Source organism: Pseudonaja textilis, chromosome 1 (assembly GCF_049901715.1).
Source record: "Pseudonaja textilis isolate UNSWEBS1 chromosome 1, rPseTex1.2, whole genome shotgun sequence".
Lineage (NCBI taxonomy): Eukaryota > Metazoa > Chordata > Lepidosauria > Squamata > Elapidae > Pseudonaja > Pseudonaja textilis.
In genome coordinates, this window is record NC_141990.1 from 37,267,490 (window position 1) to 37,285,559 (window position 18,070).

The 18,070-nt window shown below is 38.2% G+C and overlaps 1 protein-coding gene across 1 annotated transcript in view; it reads left to right on the plus strand.

Moving 5' to 3' along the window:
* Positions 1–376: 376 nt before the first annotated feature.
* Positions 377–18,070, plus strand: part of PYGB (glycogen phosphorylase B) — a 43,252-nt gene continuing 25,558 nt past the window's right edge. Inside the window, exons 1-5 of the mRNA XM_026695978.2 lie at positions 377–1,147; positions 11,225–11,326; positions 13,450–13,528; positions 14,202–14,305; positions 16,884–17,015. Of these exons, the coding sequence (XP_026551763.1) occupies positions 905–1,147; positions 11,225–11,326; positions 13,450–13,528; positions 14,202–14,305; positions 16,884–17,015 (660 nt within the window). The 5' untranslated portion in view covers positions 377–904. The remainder of the gene's footprint in view (positions 1,148–11,224; positions 11,327–13,449; positions 13,529–14,201; positions 14,306–16,883; positions 17,016–18,070) is intronic.

The following is an 18,070-nucleotide window of genomic DNA, read 5'->3' on the forward strand; positions in this document are numbered from 1 at the left end:
TTCATAGCCTCTATAACCGAGTCCATATAAGTCTCATAAGCGATAACTTTTTTGGCTACTTGTCTCAAAGGTGTTTTTTTTTTTTGCAAGAGGCAACTGGACTTTCTGATTTTTCTTTGAATACGTTTCGCTTCTCATCCATGAAGCTTCTTCAACTCTGACTGAATATTAGATATTGAGCTACTTATTTTCCGTTCCTGCACAGAGCTTAACGTTCCCCTTCAGCCGGTTTAAGGCTAAGTGTCCTAAGGCAAGACATACATACACAGGACCAAATCCCTCGGATTTCAGGCACCCATCGATCTCCAGCCCCGTTGCCGTAATCGGGGCGCTTAACGCTGGTCTTCAGAGTGCGCATGTGCAGACGCTGCATCGCTCTTTGAGCTGCGCTTTCCAAAGGCAGGAGGGCCCGCTGCACGTTCGGTTGGGCGCCCGAGGGATGCCTTTCATCTGTGGGTGATCCGCTTCGCGCTTCCGCTCACCCGCTTCTGCCCGCTGCTGCTCTGCGCCTCTCGCCAGCATCGCAGGAAAATATCCCGGGACGATCCAGCGCAGAGAAGAAAAGGTGCAAAGAGAGGGAAGCGATAGAAGTGCCACCGCCACCGCCGACTGGTCTTGTTTTGAAAGTTGCTCCGGCTGCCTCGTCCCCACAGCGCAGGCGCTGCCGCAGCGAGGCCGGGCCAAGCTTTGCCAGAGCCGCCAGCAGGAGGAGAGGATCGAGGCTGCAGCTCTTTGCTCTCATCCCACCCCTCACCTCCGATGAACCTCGCATCCAGCTAACCGCCCAAGCGACTGCAGCCGGAGGAAGAGAGGGAGAGCAATCTAGCCGAAACAGCCGCTCGCTCCGACGACTGGGCCGTTCCAGACAGACGACCTTCCTGGGGCCGCCGCTTAACTAGCCGGGATGGCCGTTCCGCTTAGCGACAGCGAAAAAAGGAAACAGATCAGCGTGCGGGGCATCGCCGGCCTGGGCGATGTGGCGGAGATTAGGAAGAGCTTCAATCGGCATCTCCACTTCACCCTGGTGAAAGACCGGAATGTGGCCACCCCGCGGGATTATTTTTTCGCCTTGGCGCACACTGTGCGCGATCATTTGGTGGGACGGTGGATCCGCACCCAGCAATATTATTACGAGAAGGACCCCAAGGTAAAAGATGCGGACCTGGCACTCCGAGCGTGCATGCATCTCCCCCCCCCCCCTTCCCCAAGGATTCCCAGATTGACATAGGCACAGGAGGCCTTGCAGGTACAGAATGTGGAAATTTCCCCTCTGCCGGAGAACGTGTGTGGGTGTCTTTGCAGCGAAATTGTGCATCAAAGAGCAATTAGATCATGGCTAGGAAGAATCTTCTCAGCAGGCAACAAATTGGGAGGGTGAAGGATTTGTCAAAGACAAGGAGAAGCTGCATTCATATTGAAATCAGCCTTCCTTAGATGGATCCCTTCTGGACTAATTCCCATCAGCTGTTTTGAAGATGGGCTTGAGGTCCAGCACATCTAGAGGGTACCAGGCTTGGAAAGGTTTACTTATGCCAAGATAAGTATATTAGGCTTTAATGAACCGGTCAACTTGAATGGTTGCTGCAAAAGGTTTTTAAAAGTCTTCTCTGTTTTACCCCTGTATGCAGTGATCTCTCTGCAGCCATAAATCTTTTTCCACTTGTAGCTAACCATGGTAGGAATATTCCCTGATAACAGCTTTTTCTGCTTTTCCCCACGACACTCCCTTCCTCTTTTGCACAGTCTGCAATGAGACAAGGTCATTAGTTCCTTACAGTATCTTCTAGAGTCATCCAGCCATTGTTCTGCTAAAATCACACTAACACAGGACAAGTTTAATATCATTTCAATCATTACAGAATGATGCTCTATATGTTAAAACAGCTTAGGTCATCCTTAAACAGTGGTGTTAAAGTAGCAGTTTTTTCCCTTTATCACAATACCCTCTTAGTCATGTAGCCAAAATGGATGCAAGATTGGGATTGGCAACAGAGACAGCAAATTTCATATCAAGGCGTCAAAAACAGTTGGTACATAACAATAACAATATTCTATCAGTTTAAGAAAAGATGGAAAGCAATTCAGCCCAACAGTAACCAACATGGATTTGTTGTAATTTTTATAAGGAGGGTTTATTAGAAGATCTCTGCACTAAAATTAGAATAAAATCCAAGAAGTTGATTTGGAGAGATGGTTGCCTCAGACTCACCACCAAATAGCTATAATTCAATGTTTTTAAGAAATGTAAGATTATTTCAGCACCTGAACAGGAAAAATCCCAAAACTATTTCTCCCCTCCAAAAAATTACAATCATAATACAACTATAATTAATTTAATAGTCACCACTAGAGAGGCTTTGTTGTTAAAATATCATAGGCCTGATTCAGAAGAAAGAGTCTTTGAGAGAGAAAGATCAACTGCCTTGGAAGAATGAAGAAGCTATCTTCAAATATTGTAAACTACCTTTTTAAAATCTGTTTTTTAGAAATCTGTTGATCTAATGACATGGTGGTCATATAAGTTATGCTGCTTTGGGAATTCTAAGTTATCATTGGAACTTTGTTTTGTGTGGGTCTGGTTGACCAAGAAACACTTAATTCATAAAATGCAATTTTTTAAAATGAATACATGTCTAAACAATCAGTACCTTGAAGTTTCTGAAAGCATTTGAGAGGAATATAAAAGAAAAGCCAGAGCCTAAAATTATTTAATTACCCAATGGTTCAAAGTGTCAGCTGAAAAAAATTCGTTTGAAGAGCATGGAAGCTGTTTAGTGCAACCAGAACCCTTGAACAGCCACAGGGAAATTATATCGCTCCCCACGTTAAGTATTCTGAGTTAATGATATTTACTGACTTAGAGCATAAACAAATTGCTAGCCACTGATTTACTTTTTCAGATATCATCTCATCTTCATTTATTTCAAACCATCTGTTTCAACAGCTACTATCACAATTGTGGGTAATCAAGGAATTATTTATGTTAAACTTGCTAGGCCAGGAGCTTAATTAGATAATATTAAATTCCAAAGATTTGAAAGAATAATTTCTCACAATTCACTTTTTCCTCATATCATAGCCTTCTCTATTCTTTGTCAGTGCTGCTTAAATGTATAAATAAGTAGTGAAATTACAATTCACGCACTGTGCTGGAGTAGCTTTCAAATTTTATTGCATTTGTGGAATGCAATGACAATAAAGGTATTCTATTTATTTTATTTATTTATATGACCACTCACAATAGTGATTCTGGATAGTGTACAAGATAAAACCACAGTGGCTGCTTGATAGGATCGCAATGAATTCTACCATCTACAAGAACCACACAAGGGGTAATGGGATAGAATGTAAAACTTTAACTTTCAGTTAGGTATATTTCTGGCAATGCTGGGCAATAGAGCTATTAAAGTGGCAAATGTCTCATAGGAAACTGAGAAAGGTGATATTTATATTTCCATAGTTTGTAATTGAATCTATATTAATTTAATTCAATTCTAGTCTACCTGTTTATAGTACAAATTCTATTTCTTAATCCTTAATTTTTCATTTAGCAGTTTTTATATCCTTGAACTTTGAATGTTTACAAGGATTTCTTTTGTTTCTGTCTTCATATATTGTCTCTTGATTAAATCTGTTTATAATATCATTGTTAACTTATTTATATATATAGATTTCTAACACCAACAACAACTATAGGAGACATATTTTTAGGTTTCATGGCATTGAAAATAACATTTTTGCAACATATAGAATGAAGCTATTACATTAGTAGATATAATAGCTTAGCCAATATGAATGTTTCCAGAAGTCTTGGGTTATGGTTCCATCACACCTTTGACGTTAGCCCTGCTGGATGTAGTAAATATATTATGAAAGCAAAAAAATTAAAGAAGTCTGTATTAGTCATTCAAATTAGAATGAATGATGTCCATGATATGTTAGCGACACAAATTTGGGCTGTAGATTTTATAGTGTACAAATGTAACAAAGGGGAGTACAAAAGTAGCAAGGGAAGTATAAATATGGATACAGTTCAATACGAGTTTCTTAATTTATATGACTTTCCTGATAGGGAATTAAAAATATTAAACTGCAGATTCATTAAAATGGTGGATTTCAAGGAGGAGTAATTCATTTCTGACTCAGGGACAATTCCAGCAGTGGTCAGAGTTGGAAAGATCTTGAAAAGGCACTATAATAATAAAGCAGAAATAATCTCCAGCGAAAGCCCCAGAGAAGAAGAAGAAAGAGTAAAGGATGAATGCTGAAATGGACAAAGAAATCTGAGATAAATTGAAACTCTGGACTTTAGAGTGAGAAGGAGGAGGAGTTTAAATAATACCACAGTATTATTTAAATACTGTCAGTATTCTGACCTCAATGAAGTGGCCAGTTGTATGATATTTGGAGGCCTGCCCCAATTCCTTTCCCTATAACATTTCTGAGTTGATGGAACCACAATTTTTCAGGTTTCTGATCAACTACTAATTCCCTGTAGTCAACTTAGCTAGAGTGTAAAGGTCAGCAGAAACATTGGCTTTGCTCAGTGACTCAGTCCCATGTAAATTAAGATATAGGCAAAGGACTTCAGTTCTTCCTCTTTTCCTCCCTCCCCTCGTGTGCAAAGCAGGAAAAGCTTTGGCAGTGTCCTCTAAACTCCTCAGCCAGAGGCAACCAATCCCTACTTTTGTGCATGTGAGTGTCATTAGGGCAGCAGCCCTACTAAAGCCTCTCTTTGCTATTCACTTTGCAAAATGTGAATAGGCCTTTGCCCCCTTTGCTTGCAGTTCAGGTGAGAATATATAGATGCAATGCATCATTGGGTATACTTCAAGTGTGTGGACCAAGAATTAGAGGTTATGCTGTGGAGTTTAATTATAGATAGCCAGACCTTCTGTTGCTTAATCTAATGTAGGTCAAGTTGGCATATGCTTTCATTTATACTGCAGATGTCACCTGATTGAATGGGAGAGTATACCAGGTAGAAAAGATCTTACTTTTAAGTCTTTTTGCTCTAGGCCAAAAATGCTCAGATAATAATTAGAATGACAGAAACTTGTCAGTATATTTCATTGGGAGAGATGAATCCAGAATTGCATTGAAGAATTGCAAATAAGGAAAGAGTCTACCTGATAAGCAGGAAATTAGAATTAGAATCAGAATAGAGGTGGAAGGTACCTTGAATTCTCATGCTAGATGTTGCTCTATAGCTTAAAAACCTTACCTCTTCCTACATACAGAATTAGCCGAGTTAGAGTTAGAGAAAAGGAAGCTGCTACCAATTGAAGTAAGGGGCATTAAGGGATCCAGTGATGAGCCGCTCCTCAGATTTGGCCATACTGATAGCTCTTTTAGAGAATTGCCTCAAAAGTATTTGCAATATACAAGAGTTCCTAGATTGGAAAATGAATTATATTGAAAGGATGGCATTTGATTTGATCCAGAATTGCATTGAAGAAAGCTTAGCGTGATCAGCAGAAAGGAAAGGAAGAAAATAAAGATATTAGGGTTAGGCTGCAAGTGATGATTTGTAAAGTGTTGATTTCAAAGTAAGCGTCACAAATTTCCATTGGATTTGGTCCCAGTGAGTGTGGTAGAATTTAACTGAATCTTTATATAATTCGACACCATTCACATACCTAAAATCTACCTGTTGTGTATTTGCATACAAATGGAGGACTTCTTATGTGCCATGACCAGATTTCTTAGTAGGTGTGTGTTCTGTAGGTAACTTCTGGGCATGCTTTGATGTGTATAATTAGCTCATCTTGGGCCACAGTCTTGCCCATTCTCAGCAAGTAGCATCCCTTGAACCCACAATGCCCCAGAGCAACATCTAGCATGAGAATTCAAGGTACCTTCCACCTCTATTCTGATTCTAATTCTAATTTCCTGCTTATCAGGTAGACTCTTTCCTTATCTATCAGAAATAATCTGGTTCGCCTAAAAGGTCAAATTTTAAAGTACTTTGAGTTTAGATTAATGTATGTGAACCTACCCATTATAACTTATATTTGAAACGAGTCGCTATAGCTTAAAAACCTTACCTCTTCCTACATACAGAATTAGCCGAGTTAGAGTTAGAGAAAAGGAAGCTGCTACCGATTGAAGTAAGGGGCATTAAGGGATCCAGTGATGAGCCGCTCCTCAGATTTGGCCATACTGATAGCTCTTGTAGAGAATTGCCTCAAAAGTATTTGCAATATACAAGAGTTCCTAGATTGGAAAATGAATTATGTTGAAAGGATGGCATTTTCTGTATTAAATCACTCCATTAAAAAGCTGGCCCTGCATCCTTTTCCTTATAAACATCCAGTTGATTACATTTTATCTTCTTTGACATCCTGTTGTCCAGATGAATTTTTAGTGACTGCTGAATTAGGTGCGAATTCTATCTTGGCCATATTTCTGTTCTTTAAAAAGGCAACCAGATATTGTCAGGAGCCTCAGAAATATTAATTCTCTTAAGCAAATGCCAGTTGTATATTCAGTGTAAGAATATCTTGTAACAGGAGCCAAATTCTTGAAACAATTCAAATCTTTGCATCTTGAAAATAGTTTAGATCTTGAAAATAGTTTAGTGGTTCTCAACCTATAGTCCATGGACCTCTAGGAGGCCACAATGTTGTGACGGGGTCCACGAAGGCTTGAAGAAATGTTATTATTTAAGTCTTGAGTTATGTCTTGGTGGTTCATGGCCACAAAAAGTATTTAAATGGGGTCTGTGGTAAAGAAAAGGTTGAGACCCACTGGTTTTGATGGTGAATGTAAATACAGGTAGTCTTCGACTTAAACAAGTTCGTTTAGTGACCAAAGTTACAATGACATTGAAGAAAGTGATTTATGACCATTTTTCACACTTACGACCATTGTAACATCCCCATGGTCACGTGATCAAAATTTAGATGCTTGCCAACTGATTCATATTGATGATGGTTGCAGTGCCCCAGGGTCAAGTGATAACCTTTTGCGGCCTTCTGGCAAGCAAAGTCAGTGAGGAAGTCAAGATTCACTTAACCATTGTGTTACTAACTTAACAAGTACAGTGATTCACTTAACTGTGGCAAGAAAAGTTGTAAAATGGAACAAAATTCACTTAACAAATGTCTTACTTAGCAACAGAATTTTGGGGTTCAATTTTGGTCGTAAGTCAAGGACTACCTGTTATGCTTATGCTTACTTGTGTGTTTTTCTGCTTGTTACTCTGGGGTTATATATATCAAAGTGATCATATGCATCACTTTGTATATATGAATCTCTACCTTTCAGGCTAGCTAATTGTTCACAAAATTGTTATGAGATTCCCTCTGTGGGAGTTAGGGCCATAAATAAATATGATTTCATCAAAAATATATTTGACTGAGTAAATTGGCTTTTACTCAAAAAAATTTACCGTTCCCCAGGAAGGGGAACAAGAGAAGACGTGTCAATAAGCAGAAACATTTGAGAGCTTTACTACTTTTCCTTGGAGTGAGGCATTGCTCTGTTTAGAAGGACACCTTCTCCTCTGCAGATGTTAGACATGACATTTATCTCAAACATACAGAAAATGCTAAGCTGGGATTTTGGCAAAAGCTTAAGTGATTTCCAACTGTTTCTTTAAGCAGACCACTGCCTTATCACCACATGTTTCTGAGGAGCATCATATGGTATATGGCACAGTGGAACATGTAACCATTATCCAAATGTATTTGGATCCCCCAAATTGAGTAAGACGCTATATTAAAAAGCTGGCCCTGCATCATTTTCCTTATAAATATCCAGTTAATTACATTTTATCTTCTTTGAGATTCTGTTGTCTAGCTGCGTTTTTAATCACTACTGGCTTAGATGTGACTTCCATCTTGGCCACGTTTCTGCTCTTTAAAAAGGCAACCAGATACTGTCAGGAGCACCAGAAGTATTAATTCTCTTAAGTGAATACCAATTGTATATTCTGGGCAACTTACAAACATTAAAACTAGTACACAATAAAATAATAACAACAATAAATACCATTAAAATGTGGCGGAGGGGAACACAAAGAACACAGGGAAACATGGGGTATTTATACTGCCTTTATTACTTTATAAGTAATTAAAGGCAGTGAATGCACCTAATACTCCCTTCTCTTTCATTTTCTCCACAACAAAAACCCTGAGATTGGCTGGGCCGAGAGTGACTGGATCAAGGTCACAGCCAGCCTTCAAGCTGAGATGAACTAAAACTCACAGTCTCTTTGGTTTCTAGACCAGTACCTTAGTCACTATACCAAATTGGTTTTTGTGCATTTTCAAGGAAAAAAGCAAATATATGACAATTTCCCAGATTAATTCAACCAATATATAAAAATATAGGAGTTCTGAAAACTTTCCAGTAATATCCTAAAGCCATATATGTTACTATCATTTATATAATCAAAACTAGCAAAGAGCTGATGTGTATTGAATCAGAGTAATAGTAATTTCCTAGCCAAGTGGATCTTGTGTAAAAATAGCTCTCTAAAATCTTGGAATAGATTTCCTTTTCAGTTCTGCTACATAAGTTCCTTTAGCTAAATAATAGGGAATCTGCCATTTCTAGCTGAACAAGCCATAACTTTTATCTTTCAGTGAACAACAGGGGAAATTGGAGTTGTAGTCCAGTAACACCTGGATTTGACATATTCTCCATCTGTTCTCTAACTAAAAACACTGGTTATCAATCTCAAGACCTCCTACTTCAGAAGTGAACAAGCATCAGACTTCATGTGATTTCCACATTTTCATTTTGCACCTTGAGATCAGGCTACCAAAAGTCAGTTGTACATTTTTCATGTTTTCAGGGTGGGGTGGGGTAGGAACAGTTGAAAATGTGTGTGCTAAACCTCTAAGAGACAAAACATATAAATTTACACTGTGTACACCTCTCTACCAAAGGACCTGAATATTTCACCTGATAAACTCACACTGCTACTTGAATGCCCCCCACTGAAAAAGATGCCATTTGTTTAGCCTCTCTATAGATTTCAATCTATAATACATTTACCTAGTCATTCATTTTTATATTTGTGTGTGTTTTGTGTATGTACAATCCAAGATTATAAGGGCCCAGGATAGCTGATTGAAGTTTGTATAAATCCACTTCCTAGTACTTAGGAACAATTTTGAAATTATCACCGTGAAGAGATAGATGAGATTTATATCCCATTTATTCTTATAAAACCCTTGCTCAACAGTGGAGCTTTCTGGATGATCTTGGGAACTTAGTACTCTCTTTCATCCAAATTTTGGGTGATTGAAAAATGCAAGAGGATGCACTCACTACTCTGATCTGCAATGGATTAATTGACTTTTTTGGGTTTGCATGAGGCTTTTTTCAGAGGAGTGTCCTTAGGCTTGGAAGAGGAATTAAACATTGGGCCTGCCCCAGTTTGATCACAAATATTCAAGCAGGAATATTTGGAGCTTCAGCATTTAAAATGTCACCCTTTCTATACATGAAGATTTTTGGCTCCGATTAGATTCACCGCCTCATAGATTTATGTGATCTGAAGAGAATCAGAGTATCCAATCACACTTGGCCAATAAAGAATTCTATTCTATTTATATTACATGGATACGACACTTTTTTTTTTTTAGTCAGACCTGAAACCCGAATGCCAATTATCACGACTATGCCAGTTTTTGGAAGAAAACAATTCATACAGCCATCACTTGGACAGAACTTACCAAATGTGCATTGTGCAAAAAAGAACTTGCTTAAGAAATTCTGAAATTAAGATGAACAACTTTTTAAAAACCCAAAACTGGACCTGCTCTTATACAACAGCCTAGCAGGCACTTAGCATGAAAAATTAATGAAATGGTTCACTAAGCTCAAGCTACTATTAAAGGCAGAGGAGCTGGATCATCAAGAACTTAGTGTTCCTATTTGTCATTCCATCTCTTAATGTGAAATGATGCCTTTTAGACATGCAAATAAAATTACTTGAGCCTAGAGCTTTTGCTAGCCATTTAATACACACACACATGCACAAAGACGTACAATGTAAAAGACTCAGTCAGAGGTTGGAACATCATGGAGCTGTTTCTGTGTACCAGGCGATGTGATGGAGGTGTTTTCCAAAATGCAGTTGGCTTTGTAGGAACATAACAAACTGTAGAACTGACCTGTTTTAGATTGAGAATGTGAACAGTAAGTGCCCACCTCATAATTGCAGAAGCAGTAAGTGGTATGGGAATGGCCACTTGTTTGTGATGGTCCTGAATGCTGCAATGATATTTAGTCACTGTCATATATAATTAGCTTTTTTCATTCAACTTTTGGTATGCAAATACCCATAGCTTCCAGTCATCATTCATCTACTGTAAGCTTTGCACTGTTTGTAGTGGGTTTTTTTTAAAGTACCAGTCTTTTCCTATCCACCCTTATGAGAAGCAAAAATCCTTCTTTCCTACCTTTTCTTTATATTTCTTAACCTTGGCCACTTTAAAATGTATAGATTTCAGCTCCCAGAATTCTGAGTTGAAATCCCCTCATCTTAAAAGTTGCTGGGATTGAGAAACACTGCCTTAAAACGTCCTAATTTCTTTCTGGGAAATTTAGATAAATTTCAACACTTTCCAAGAGCATCTAAGAATTTTCCCATTGATTTAAATAGGCTTTTAGATTTCAGCGCTGAGGGTTATCAGCATGACCTTTGCTGGTGATTAATGTGTTTGACAGGAATAATAGACTAATGTAATAATTAATACCCTTCTGCAAAAATAAATAAATGTGGTTCATTTGGACAACCATTTAAATGAACCACAAAGCTGTGTTCAAAATCATTGAACTGAATAAGCCTTTCATTCCTTCCGTTCCTCAAACCTGCTGCAGTAATTAGAATTATCCTTTTATTTATAGCTATCTATAGCCATTGCTCTTATCTTAGGCACTGAAATTTGCCACCATCCCATTTGGCCATTATTTCAGTGTTCACTGATCTATTGCCTTTCACATGTACTAAACCTTAGTTCCCATTTAAATCATCATCATCACATCAGATAGTTGATATATCCCCACTGAAGCATAGGATAAGTCTAGACTAGCCATTGTCTTTCAATCCCACTGACCTCAAAAGTGGATGTGAGGATGAAATAGGAGAGATGCAGATATCACAGATGGTTTATATAATAAAAATGGACTTGTCGCATACTGCATGGCTCAGGGTGCAAAACATATTAGACTATATAAACTCTGTCTCTTTTCTCTGCTTTCCTAGCGTATTTATTACCTGTCTCTGGAATTCTACATGGGCCGAACGCTTCAGAACACAATGGTGAACCTGGGTCTGCAGAATGCCTGCGATGAAGCTATTTATCAGGTGTGTTCCACCTTTGAGGTTGGACTGGTGCTTTTCAGTTTGTGTACATAAGGAAGCAAGGGGTGCTTATAATATTTTTATGGACAGTTCATAAATGATGTTAAAATTCAGAAAGTCTCAATTTTGTATTTTTTTTAGAAAAGAGTCTTTCCTTCCTAGTTTTTCAGGAAAATATAAAATATAAAAATGTGTTTTCTTTTATAATGTTGCACGTATAATCTTGTGCCATGAGCCTTTAACATAGTGGGGCATGGAAAGCAGCAAACTGACAAAACAGGCTGGGTGAGCATTACATAGATAGTATTTAATTCTACAATATCGCCCTTGAAGATTATATCTAGTTACTAATGTAATGCTATTTTTATGGAAAATAATTTCAATTTCAATAATTTCACAATGAAAGGATGGTCTGTATATAGGAGCCAACATAACAATTCAGCAAATCACATTAAAGGATTAATAACACCAGAGAATCATAGGTGCGTTCTTTTGAAAATTAGGTGAATATGAGTTCCTAAAAAGCTTTCTTCCTCTGGTTCGGTGGGGGGGGTGGGGTAACAGAATAGAAATTAAATTCAGAATCTAAGTTACAGAATGAAACAAAGGAAATTAGCAAATCATTAGTAATCACATTTCTTTAAATTTGGACATAAAATCAGAGCTACAAACTTCTACACTGTGCACACAGCCCAGCTACCATTGCAGATATTTTACTGACATTACTGGGACCTGTTCAATATTTGCTCCTAATGTACTGATTCATAAATTGAAAAAAAAAATGATAAATTTGAACATAATGCCAAGATATTTTTGTATTTTAAACTTCAGATCACATTTCCCTCCCCTTCCCCAAACTCACCAGGTAAACTTTATTTTGTTCAATTTCTTGTTATTCCATCCTTGAAAATCTTGAAGGATTAATCCATAGCCTTTGAGAGTAGAGCATTCTTCCGTACAAACCCTAACTTTTATGTGTTCAAAAGGAATGCCAAGCCATAGCTTATACAATAGTTTATGAGCTGTATGTACCTCAAAATGCAAAGCACCATTTCTCTTTCTCTCTCTTTTTTTTCACTCTAATCACAATAGTCTTTATCTGTTTGATATCTGGATACAAACTATATTAATAAAGAGCCTGATCATTTTTAGAGCCTTGTAAGGTTTCAGTGTAATCCGCCCACAGTACTTCTTTAAATGTTTACTTCTGAATGACTCATGGATTCCAGGCCTTTTGGCAGAGCTGCTAATGTGATTTAGCCTGGACAGTTACCTTGCTATCAAATTCATGAAGATCCAGTTTTTCTTTCTGGGCAAAGAGAAGTTGTTTTGTTTGGAAAGAAATCAAGCTGAGAATGTTCACCATAGAAAATGAAAATCAAGGTACTATCAGCACCCCAAACTATAGACCAGGGCTGTCAAACTGGATTTCTTTGAGGGCCGAATCAGCATTGATTGTAGGCCGGGGATGGGGGTGGGGAGTGAGGTAGGGGAGATGGGACAGACGCCTCCTGCAGCAATTTGCCAACCAAAATGGGATGTGAGGGGGCACATGGGGCCCCTCCATGCCTCATTTTTGGCCTTCCTGGGCTCCAGCAGTACTTTGCTGGCCAAAAATGGGTTGCACAGAGGCCCTGTGAGGCCCCCATGTGGCCCATTTTCGGCCTCCCCAGCCTTCAGCAACACTCTGCTGGCCAAAAACAGGTGGCCCGTTTTGACCAGCAGAAGTACTATTTTAAATAGTTCCAATAAAAATAATGCTAAAAAACCTATTTAGCTTTGAGGGGTGTATTTTTCCAGGAAATGTGTTAGAGGTTGAAAGACTGTGTCCTCTTTTTAGAATCCTATCAGAAAAGGGTCAGAAACTGGAAGTGAGGTGATTATAAGGTATTTCACATAAACAGATATTCCATTCATGCAGTGATGTTAAATTTTTCAATGTTCATAAAAAGCATAGAGATCCAACCTAAATTATAGAATGTATAAATTAACTTTACTCCAAGATCAGAAAGAATCAGAATTGTTCTTCCTTTAACAGAAGGCTAAAATGAAAGAAATTGCAAATTCCAAGTATAAAACTATATACTTGATGGTATTTCCTGTCTTTTGCTTACTCCTCACATTAGCTTGGCCTTGACTTAGAAGAGTTGGAAGAGATTGAGGAAGATGCTGGCCTTGGCAATGGAGGACTGGGGCGTCTGGCAGGTGAGCAGTGACTGTTGATTAGAAGATGCCAGTACATTTCTAAGGAGGAAGACCATTTGTATTGCAATCAGGGATATAAGAGGATTCAGGAAAAAATGAGGAGTGGAGTATAGCACTGATAAAATAGGATGCAGAGTTGAAAAGGCTCTCAGTCAACCAACTGCCTTGTTAAGCATCTTGCTGGGTGGGTGTGAGAAACTGAATTCTGCATTGTCAGACTTTGTCCGCATGGCTGCACTTAGATTGTTCTACATGTAACATGCTATGATGAAATGGAGAGCTGTTTGCAATACTGATACAAAGACCTTTTTATGTAATTTATATATTATTATATTAAAAACTGATATTTTTTTAACCTATTAATAATCTTTACATAACAACTCTGAGACCTGATACTATAATCTTATTGCCTGAATAACATGGGGATTGGGGCTGAGAAAAGGTGCCTTTAGTAAGGCCATTTTGTGAGATCATGGAAGAGCTGAAATAAAAGACCTTTCATGTCTTTAGCTCAATCTCTTAGCCACTATTCCATTCTCATTTGTGGGAGGGGACGACGACGTGGTGTGCAGTCTTCTAAACACAGACACACTGAGTTGCATCAGTAACAGCTGCTTGACTGGGTGTTTATTTCTGTTGGGCAGTAATGTGTGTTGGTTCTTTTCCATGACAGCTTGCTTTCTGGACTCTATGGCAACACTGGGGCTTGCAGCCTATGGCTATGGGATTCGCTATGAATTCGGCATTTTTAATCAAAAGATTGTCAATGGCTGGCAGGTGAGGGAAAGATCATTCCTTACTTCTATCTGTCTTGTCAGGTACTCCTAGTGATAATCAAGCTTGAGAGAGGACTGTGATGGTAGCTAAAGCTTGTCTAAAGCCTTAGGGAAAAACAGCAGGAAAGAATGTCAGTTGCATAAGTCTACTATTTGAGAATCTTTTAATCATAGATACCCAAAATTGAAGCCAAGTCTTATCTGTAGACAAAGGCTATACAGGTAATCCTTTTTTAACAACCACTGACAGTTCAAACTTGTGATGGTGCTGAACAAATGGTACTTATGACTGATCTTTGTACTTGCAATGGTCACAGCATCCTGACCGTCACGTCATTGGGATCCAGGCGCTTGGTAATCAGTTTGCAATTATGCGCTGCCTTTTTCCACAGTTGTGCAATTGCCTTTTGCAATCTTTGTTACCAGCTTCTAACAAACAACATCAGTGTGAGGAAGCTGGCAGGGGCTCACAAACAGTGACATGTGAGATCATGTTTAATGAGGGCACAGGATTTGCTTAATGACGGCAACTGGAAGTGCCAGAACTGCCATTGCCAAGCAGTGTAGTCACACAATGTCATGTTTGTGACCACATCATTTAGCAACAGAAATTCTGATCCCAATTACTGTTATTAAGAAAGTCTATATTTTATTGTCAAGGAGGGGTCCTACCTCAGAAAAAAATGCAGTGCCAAATGAAGCCATTGGAGACTTTTCAAGTGGTTCCTCATTGTGGAGCTGTTTTGGATCACTTCTTTTAATTAAAAAAGCTGAGGTTGCATTAATATATACCCATCACATTACCTCTAAGAATGGAGTAAGTAACTTGTGGGCATCCACTTGTTAGGCTGCAGTGCCTGTGAAGTGGCCATGCTGACTAAAAGTCATAAAATCATTGACTTTGGACAGAGCCACTTAGCTAGTCAAGTCCAGCCTTCAGCTCAGTGCAGGGTTATAGATTCAGCTTGAACACATCCAGTAAAGGTTGACCCATTACTCTGGAAAGTGGGTCTGCTGCCAAACTAATATAAACTGAAATTAACCTGTAGAGGCAGCTGTATGTTGACTCATCCTTACATAGGCCCACAAAACATATTTTACAACTAGCTCTTTAAGTAATTAGCATTGCCAGTTATAAGCACTAGATGCAGCAGCTGATGGCAGCTTGGTAAACACCAGTATCTTAGGTTAGGTATTGTCCATAAGGGCAACTTTGAGAAATCTTGTGGAAAAGCCTGGTGTGCCGCATATTTAACAGATTATCCTAATTGATTACTAGCATCATAAAATGCTACTGTCATGATGCCAGACTTTGAAGCTATATAGGTGAACTAAGGAACCATAATATAATAAAACTAATGCTGGCAGCATCTTCTAAGATTTTAGCCATAAAAAATTAAAATTGTCATAGTTCGTGCACTGATAAATGTATAAGATACTTTCATTATAAGTGAGTTTGTTGGAGATGATGTTATGTACCACCATTTAATTTTTTTTTCATATTCGTTCCTTACAACATAACTCATTTCTACCCGCTACATTGCTACCAACGTGTGCAGTTACTAAAACTTCTCCATTCATTTTTTTCATCTTTTGTAAACTTCTGCCAAGAAACATAAATATTCTTGTTTATATTTTGCCATTTATGCATAACTGGCAATTGTTCATTTCAATTTCCCTGTCAGACATATCTGCTGGAGTCAGATGCGCTGATTTTCAGGTGCATTCTGCTCATCGCATCATAAAATCATCTCTAATGTTTGCTACAAATTATTCAGGTTCTCTGTCAACAACATGGCATACAAAGGTACACAGACACATGTTCCCAACTGATCTACCTCTAACAACACCAGAAGCTTTCCTTTATACTGTACATTTATTCCAAGACATCACTTATCCTTGTCTTAATCCATGTGCAATGTTGAACCATTTGTTAAACTTTGTATCCATTCTCATACATACTTTATTTCTATCACATGCTACTCTTACTGCACTTAGGAAACAACTTTCAACTCTGTATTTGTGCAAAGAATTCCTGCCGTGGTGGTGCAGTGGTTAGAATGTAGTTTTGCAGGCTAATTCTGCAGACTGCCAGTGGTTCGATCCTCACCGGCTCAAGGTTGACTTAGCCTTCCATCCTTCCGAGGTCGGTAAAATGAGAACCCAGATTGTTGGGGGAAATATTGTAAACTGTACATTGCTTACAGTGGGATGTAAAGCACTGTGAAGCAGTATATAAGTCTAAGTGCTATTGCTTTTGCTATTATAAGCAGTTCAGTTAGGTTTATTATACATTCTTAAAATCAAGAAATGCATGATAAACTTTCTGTTTCATAACCATATATATCCCAGTGCATTGATTATGACAATTAAAACAAAGATATATATTTAAAATTAAAGGCTGGAAAAATGAAAAGATCATTATTTGGACCAGAATGACTGCAGTGCTGTATCAAGTGAACATATTTGGGGAGGGTACCCCCACTTTCATTCAGCTGTTAAAAAAGCTCTTGCTCATTAATCACAATTCATTGGCAAAGAAGACAACTGTTTTTGTAAGTCATTTCTCCTTGTTTTAGGTGGAAGAAGCTGATGATTGGCTGCGCTATGGCAATCCTTGGGAAAAAGCCCGCCCGGAATACATGCTTCCTGTACATTTCTATGGTCGAGTAGTTCATACTCCTAATGAAGTTAAATGGGTTGATACTCAGGTACACCTTTTAAAGCTACATATGGAAAACCATTAATTACAAGAACAAAATAGCCAAAACAGATATATTATATGGCAATAGTTTTGGTTTGGAGACTTTGACAATAGAAATGAGTACTTGTCTACCTATCGTCAATGTTACAAGGATAAAATCAGTGTAGAACTTCCCCAGTTTGCTGGATTACAATTCACATAGAAGGGTTGGGTGAGAACAGCCATTTAGTAGGGTAATGATCAGAGGAAGCATCAAAGAAAGCAGAGGTAAGAGCAATAAATGCTGCCTGAATAGCTTTGACAACAGACACTAGGAATGTGTCAATAATGCAGTTTGAATTATTCTAGTTTTTAAGTTGATTTCATTCTAAATTATTTGGAAATCAGACAGTCAGTTTTGAGTAAAATTTAATTGTAGTTGTATATGAATGCTTCCACAAACATTGTATGAATTGATCCAAATCAGATCAATTTCCATGCAATTGATGCAAAGATTTTATTTTATTTGCTCCCATAATCTGGTACCTTCCAGATATGTTGAGAATACCATCTCCATAATCCCTAAGGAGTATAGGCAGCATATAAGAACAAATTAATAAAGCCGCATCTGGGTCTTTAGCTTAAAAAAGAAAAAATTGAGAAAAACCATGTTATGTAGGTAGAAGAACAATGGCCTCAGTCTACTATAAACCACCCTGCAAAGGTGTGTGAAAACACAATGGCACAATAAGGAATGGGAATTGGTTCTAGATTACAAGTCTTTAATTATCCAAATGTTTGGGTAATTCTTCAGTTCTCAAAAGAACAGATTCTGTCATATTTCTGAATGCCATGTCAGTTCTAAAGGCAAATATCTTATAGCACTGTAGAAACAAATGGATTTATTGCAGTATGAGCTTTTGCAAACATTAAAAACCTTCAGAGCAATTTAAAACATGGGGTTCTGTGCTTTCAAACCTTATTTGGACTTGTTATGGCTTCAGCCTCTCTATGTTTTCCACATAGACCCTGGGCCAGAGTGTTCCACATTTGTTGTTTAGCAGCATATAATTGGTTTAAACA